Source organism: Alligator sinensis, unplaced genomic scaffold (assembly GCF_000455745.1).
Source record: "Alligator sinensis unplaced genomic scaffold, ASM45574v1 scaffold919_1, whole genome shotgun sequence".
Taxonomy (NCBI): domain Eukaryota; kingdom Metazoa; phylum Chordata; order Crocodylia; family Alligatoridae; genus Alligator; species Alligator sinensis.
This window is the reverse complement of record NW_005842191.1, coordinates 1,156,442-1,163,729: the sequence shown is the minus strand read 5'-3', so window position 1 is coordinate 1,163,729 and position 7,288 is coordinate 1,156,442. Positions and strand designations below refer to the sequence as shown.

Here is a 7,288-nt window from a genome sequence, read left to right as displayed (position 1 = left end):
AGTGGTTTCAAGCTGTACAGCAGCTTCATGAGAGGGCGAGTCCTTTTGTCTTAAGATTGTTGGACTGCTTGCTTTTTGTATTTTGGCATGTTGGTAATATGATGGATAACCTGGAAGTGACTAGATGAACCTAAAAGTTGAATTTGTAGATGGTACATCATTTAAAATGGTTAGCATTTGACTAATAGTAATTTCCTAAGATTAAACAGTGAAACTGAGCAGTTCAGTTTCACTTTCTGGTTCTCATACCTCACTGCAATAATGTTTGGGTTCACAAGACTGAAGGGGAATAGTTAAATGAAGCTTATGTGTGAAGTTGAGTAAAACCATTTAAATGAAAACTGATGTCCTGCTGATGTTACTTGATATTTTAGTGTAAGGGTAGATGGCCTAATGGCCTTGGAGTTTACAGTATTTTGTAATATTTGGCAATCGCTGTGTCCTGTCCACCCAAACAACATTGCATTGTTAAAAAGCTGTTCTGCTACATGGTTCATGTAGAACCTAACTGGGCAGCATCCTTCAAATGCTCTTTTATTTTAAGTTAGGGAAGTGATATTCATGAGTCAATTCCCTGTAAAAGTGCTTTGGGGTGGGGTGGGGTGAGGTGAGGGTGGGGGGTGGGGAGAGGATGGAATCAAGCTGTTGTATCTGTAATGTGCCCTGAAGGCTGCTGGGGCAGTATAGAAAACTAAATGTGTCTAGACTGAAGCTGTTTTCAGTTAAGTTTGTAGCTTCTATAGTATTTATTTTCAGGATGAGTGACAGGCATTACACAGTTAATTTAAATGAATTCAGGTAAATGCAAAAATAGTCTCAATGTCACGTCCAGTTCAATACTAGGAAAAGAACACTGTTATGGAAATTATGTGGTGAAAGAAGAGTTTAAGTGTCTATCTAAAGATATGTGCAAGGACTTTTAAGTGTTAGTGGAATATTTTTTTTAAATCTAATCAAATATTTCCTTGAAGATGTGGAACCAAAACCATACAATAGCAGTACATGAGAACGGAAAAAGACTAAGCCAGTTACATTTCACAGTAACAAAGCTAATAGAAGTAAAGTAATAAAAATGGAAAAAAAACAGACTTTGAAAATTCTTTTTGGTTTTAATAGTTGCAGCTATTAACATAAGTAAAATGATCTGAAGACTAATAGTGACCCTTTTAAAATATGAGTAGTCTTTTGTCAAGCATGCTTTGTACAGGAGTACTTGACAATGCATGAAAGTCCAGGTTAGAATCAGATAAGGTTTTGTAGATACTCCTAAGATTTTAATACTTTTCAGGAGAATGTTCTCTGCCTTCTAAATGTTTTAATTCATGCTTAGACAAACTGAAGCTCCTCTTTGCTGGCTCTGCAATAGTTGGTAACCAGAGCTATGCTGCCCCATGGTCTGCCCTGAACTAACAAGGAAGAAAACGGAACCATTTTAATTTCAGTTCTGTTTGAAACATGGGCAGTGGAGGAAGTCTGGGTGTGTACCAGCTAAATGGAAGATGGTAGAGAAATGGGTCACTCGCTTCAAAGAAGGAAGGCTTGAGGTGAAACCTTAAGAACTAATTGGATATTGAGAGGACTGTTTTTATATAGGGAAATCAGTGTCTTTTAGCTTTGTATAAATTTCTCAACACTTCAAGGCCTTATCTACAGATTCCAGAGAGAACTTTAATGCAGTTGTGAACAAGTGTTATTCTCCTGGTGGTTGGTAGAAGGTTTCAGACAAGCTCAGACCCTTTTTTACTATCATGTTGTCTAACCCTGCAGACACCTGAGCCTCAGTTGCTTTTAGCTTCCACTGGTGAAGCTGTGTTTTCTGGCAATTCAAGGTCCCCAAAAGACTTAGGGTTTAGACCAAGTCTAGAAGGAAGAATGTATCATTCTCTGTTGCTATGATGATTGAATTCCCGACCCCCTCCTGCCGTTGTGAAACTTTTTTTTTTTTCTTGGTGACCAGATATTGGTTAGAAAATATTACTAAGGCTTTAAATGTATAAAGCAGTTGCAAGAGCTATGGCTGACCTGTGTGAAATGCATTGTTCAGAAGAGTTCTTTTCTGATTAAAAAATCATGACACTCTTAGAGGAAACACTGATGTGTGCTTCAAACTGATGGGCAATCTGAAACTGCTCCTGAACATTATATTTGTTGATTTCTTCTTGTAGGCTTAAAACCCTCACAGAAAATGACAGTTGTAAGGGATTTCAGGAGGTCATCTAATCCAACCCCCTGCTCAAGACAGGACCATCCCCAACTATACAATTCCAGCCAAGGCATTGTCTATCGAGGTTTTAAATCTCTAAAGATGAAGCTTTCACAACCTGTCTGGGTAACCTGTTCCAGTGATTTACTCCCCTCCTAGTGAGAGTTTTTCCTAAAATCTAACCTAAACTTCCTTTGTAACTTGAGACCATTGCTCTTTGTTTTGTCATTTGCAACCACTGTGAACAGTTTAGCTCCATCCTCTCAGGTAGCTGAAGGCTGCTATTAAATACCCTCTCAGGCCACGTCCAGATGAGCATGTATGAGTGTGTGGTATGTGGTGTTGCAGACGCATCTGCATGGGGTTTGGGTTTTTTTTTGTTTGTTTGTTTTTGTTTTGTTTTGTTTTTTTTTTTTGATCCCTGGATATCCAGGGGTTAGAACACCCCCCCCCCAAAAAAAAAAAAGGTGGAGCGGTGCACACGGGGGCAGTGCGCACTATTGAGAGCTGGAGTCTGGCTGGCCAGAGCTATGCTCTAGCTGTTGGCCAGGCTCCAAGTGGCAGGATCGCTGCTGCAGCAGCAGCCCCAGCAGGCCCCCAGAATCCCAGGTAAGGTGACTGGGGCCAGCCCAGTGCTGGACCCGCCTCCACTACCCCACCAGGGCTAACTTGCCCGTTGTGGACAGCTAGCAGCAGCACAAGGTGTGCCATTGCTTCTTGTCCCTGGGGAAACAAATGTCCACACTTTTGTGGACATGGCCTCAGTCTTCTGTTCTGCAGACTAAATAAGCCCAGTTCCCTCGTGTGTTCATGGTGGATATAGATCACAGGTGCCTTTAGAATACTGTGGGGGGTTTTGTTTTTAATTGGAAACTGAAATTAGCATATTCTGTGACCATGTAACCTGGGCCAAATTTGCATCTCTTTCTACTGATAAGCATTAGACTTGAATTGTGAATTTAAACTGACACTACAAAGACTATTGCTGGGTGGTTAAAAAAGGACCTTGTTATCACCAGCTGATTAGCATTTCTGTAGTCATAAGTAGGATTTTTTTCTCTTTATAGCCAAAATGATGTGCTTTTGTTGACTTGAATCTTAGTGTATCCCTTCATTGGATTCTTTTCCATTTCAAGGGGAGAGTAAGGTTATGGTTCTTCCATTCTCTTCCCCCTCCCCTCCTATGTTTAACAGACATGGAAACATACTTTTGCTTGTCTAGGTCTTGGGAGTGAGGGCAGACAAGGAAGAGATGCAGGGTTTGAGTGCAAATCAGGGAAGAGTATAAAAATAGCTCTGAACTTGTCAGCTAGGTCACTGGTGGCTTGAGTTAGTCATTTTGCAGCCCGGCTCTGCTTCTCCAAGAGATAGTTTTACAAGACTTAGATCTGGCATAATTTCTGTAGCAGAGGCAGAGGGTTAAACTAATCGGCAGGATACTGTCACCAGCACTTCTATCTCACAGCAGCTGTTCTGTGTTTTATTAGTCTCTGAATGTGGTCATTGTTGATTTCTCTTGTATACTTGCCAGGCTGTAAGGTGACTCATTTACAAACAACTCACAGATATTTGCAGTTGGCTACCAAACAGTTTGCTTCCCCACTTTTTTTTTTTTCTAAGGTGGCCCTTTAGGCACTGATCCAGAGAGGTGCTGCCCACCTTCTGTGCCCATTTTCAATTTCTGTTGTGATTTAAGCTTGTAGTTGCCAGGAGCCTGTTTGGATTAAGGTCTTTTGCTTTGGGCAGCTGTCCAGCAAGTGCAAAGAAAGTATGTACAGAACAAGTTGATAAGATTCAAAGGTGTGCTTTTGTGTAATAGTTCTCTGATTCTAATTTTACTGGTTTCCAGTCAAACATCCCCTCCCCCTGCCTTACACTTTGTTTCATCATCTGTCTCGGCTTATTGGAAGCATCTGAATTTTCACAGGCTGCTTAATGAAAAGCATTTGCTTTAAGACCTCTCTCATGAATGGATGGATTGGAATGAGGAAATGCTATATTAAGGATAAGGAGTGGATAGAAAATATTTGTTTAAGTAATCCTTTTGGACTGCAAAAACAGTGGAAATATAATTGAGATAGTAGGTTGCACAGGGGAGAGAACAGTGAGAAATATTTCTTGACCACTTCAAAAGTGCAGGTTATAAGGGGATAGCTGGGTTTTTAGATGAACTGATCCACTTGATGTCAGTATTCAGCAAACAGAGGAGATGAAGATGGGTCCCCTAAATTATTCTCTTTAAATACTTTTTGTATTTAGGTCAGGTGAATGTGAAAGGAAAATAAACTCTCTCTCTCATTTTTACTACCTAGAATAGCATTCATTATACAGATACACTTGGTGGTAGCAGTGGGAGTCTTGAGAGCCATGCCTCCAGGGTACTACTCCCAGTTTCCAGGTTGGGTTCTGATTTGCTCTGTGACTTGGGATAAATCACAAGTGGTCTCCGCATGGCCCCGCTGAATCTGTAAGCAGTTCCTTTTTTCAAGTGGATATTGATGTAGTTTTAAGATCCTTGGGTGACATGTTATAACCAAGCTCTTTTTTTCTTGTTCTTCCTCAGAGACTTTGTGAACCTGTGAAATGGCAGTAATGGAAATTGCTTGCCAAGGAGCTCCTGACCCAACTGTCAGGCAACAGAAGGAGCTCGCAGCCGCTAAAGGGCTAAATGAAACAGCAGGCGAGAAGCAGAGCAGTGTTTGCAAAGTAGAAGAGCCAAGCAAAGGTGCCTTTCCCACCCAGTGGAAGATCCTGAATGATGTGATCACCAAGGGAACAGCAAAAGAAGAGACGGAAGGAAGCTCTGCATCCATTTCTATCATTGCCCAAGCAGAATGTAAGTGATGCAGCATGATGACCTTAAGGAGAAGGGAGGAGTAGAGACTGTAGGACCTACACCTCAGGAGAGCTGAGTTCAGTACTGTTTTTGTGGTTGCAAGTAGGATGGGTGTAATGATCAGATCCCACTCCGTTAGTAAGTGTACAAAATGTTCATGACCAGAAACAGACGTTCCACCCTGTTAAGCCAGGTTTTCCTTGAATGCCTTCCAGAACTTCTAGTTGGAGAAAAGACATGATGGGAAATTTGCAGTGTTTTATGCAATGTCTGATACGTGGCAAAAGTTAAACTTAGTAATTCTGCTCACCTGGCATGACCTGGATGGTGACTTACCCTCAAAGATTACAATTTAGTGAAACAGTACCAGTGTCTCCTAGAGCAGGCAGTTGCTGTTATCTGCAGAGATTTTTGTCTAGTATGCAAGTTGTATACTGAGCTTGTTTTCTCTTATACAGGTGAGAACAGTCAAGAGTTCAGCCCAACATTCTCAGAGAGACCTTTCATTGCTGATAGCAAACGTTACAGGTGAGAGGCCTTTGGAAAAAGTTGTATGTCCAGAGTCTAGCACTGACTAGTCCAAGACTCTGCTTTAGCGATACCGTATTTTGACTCCATCACTACACCCTGACTGATTTAAAGAACTCTGGTTTATAAGTTACCAATGGCTAGATCTAAGGTTTCTGGGGAACTTGCAGCATCCTTTTTACCCATGTAACTTCCCTCCCAAAACTGTTTATAATAGAGAATGATTATACTGCCCTGTAGGTATGTTCTGTATTTAATCAGATGTTTAAAGCTTTTGCTTCACTCATTCTTATAAATCAGTGCTTACTGCTGTGACCCTTTGTAGCAGGAGCATTGACTTGATTCCAAGAGGGGCTGAATGACTCTTTCATTTGGGGTTCATGGACTGGGAACAGGCTACACTTTTTAGTGTCTTCTGACAGAATAAAGTATCTTTTTGGCAAAGGTGCCTGTTCCTCCCCACACCTTCCCTTTAAAAAGCTGTGTGGTCAGATGTGTTGATGGTGCAGCAAGAACAAGCCACAGCCATTGCCTAGTAGCAGAAGAGTGGTGTGGGAGTGAATTGGGAGGAGAGGAACAGAAAGACCTCTAAGCCAGTGGTTCTCAACTGGGGGTACATGGCCCCTTTGGGGGTCCACACGCAGGTTTCAGGGGGTCGGCCTGGCCTGGCATGGGGAAGAGCTACCTTGGCTGCCAGGGGCTGAGGTGAGTTCTGAGGAAGGGGTGGGGGTGGGTCTGTCCTCTATTTTGTGGGTAGTGCAGTGGGCGGGCAGGTGAGGCTCCATACTGCTGCTCAGGTGAGTTGGGCCCTGGTTCTCCCCGCTTCTGAGATCCTCCTGCTGCACACGGGGCCATGCGGAGAGCTGGACAGTTGTTGTGGCACAAGTGGGCCGTGGAGTCTTTATAGCATGCTAAGGAGAGCCTCGGGAAGAAAAAGGTTGAGAACCCCTGCTCTGATGCTGCAGGACTCGAGCAGCATTGGGAACATGGAGAAAGAAAAGGACAGGATAGAAACTGAAGGAGATGAAAGAGAAAAGTAGCTGCTCTCTGAGATCCATGTGTATAGACTGGGATGAGCAGCATCAGTGACTTGATTGGGAAGGGAAACCCAAAGCAGGGTGTGCTGCTGCTGCTGTTAGTAAAGGGAGCAACTCCATAGCAAGCACTAAAGCAGGGGCGGACAATTATTTCGGGCGGAGGGCTGCTTACTGAGTTGTGGCAAGCTGTCAAGGGCTGCATAGGTAGCTCTGCCCCTTGACAAGTGCCCCACCCCCTGGTCACCATCTTGGGACCAATGTCCCAGGGCCAGCACCAGTGGGGCCCAGAGCAGGGTGCAGGCTGGCAGGGGTCTGTGGAGCTGGGGTGGGCTACACCAGCAAGGAGAGTGGGGAGCTGGCCTGGCTCCATAGAGCCCCTGCCAGCCGGGACCCTGTACTCCTGCCGCCCTGCTCTGGGCCCTGCTGGTGCTGGCCCTGGGACACAGGTGAGGGCCCTGTTCCCACACCCGCTCACTCCCAGTGCCCCCCAGCCCCGCGGTACAGGCAGGGGGCAGTGCACAGCCCCGACCCCCTGCTCGCTGGCAGGGAAGGAGCTGGTGCGGAGCACAGTGGGGGGCAAAGCAGCCCCTTGCCCACCCCGTGGCCGGCGCTTCCTGCTGCAGTTGCTCGCAGCCTGCACGGGGCTGTCCGGAGCAGGCGCAGGTGGCCCCACACAGGCTGCGA

The 7,288-nt window shown here is 44.6% G+C and overlaps 1 protein-coding gene across 3 annotated transcripts in view; it reads left to right on the top strand.

Moving 5' to 3' along the window:
- MAP3K14 (mitogen-activated protein kinase kinase kinase 14) overlaps positions 1 to 7,288 on the top strand; it is a 29,318-nt gene that overhangs the window by 1,531 nt on the left and 20,499 nt on the right. For 2 of the 3 annotated variants that reach the window (XM_025207323.1, XM_006026389.3), the window contains exons 2-4: positions 4,516 to 4,670; positions 4,767 to 5,039; positions 5,498 to 5,567. In XM_025207323.1, the coding sequence (XP_025063108.1) occupies positions 4,787 to 5,039; positions 5,498 to 5,567 (323 nt within the window). In that variant the 5' untranslated portion in view covers positions 4,516 to 4,670; positions 4,767 to 4,786. Of the gene's footprint in view, positions 1 to 2,791; positions 2,813 to 4,515; positions 4,671 to 4,766; positions 5,040 to 5,497; positions 5,568 to 7,288 lie in introns of those variants that run through there. The other variant, XM_025207324.1, reaches the window with a different exon arrangement.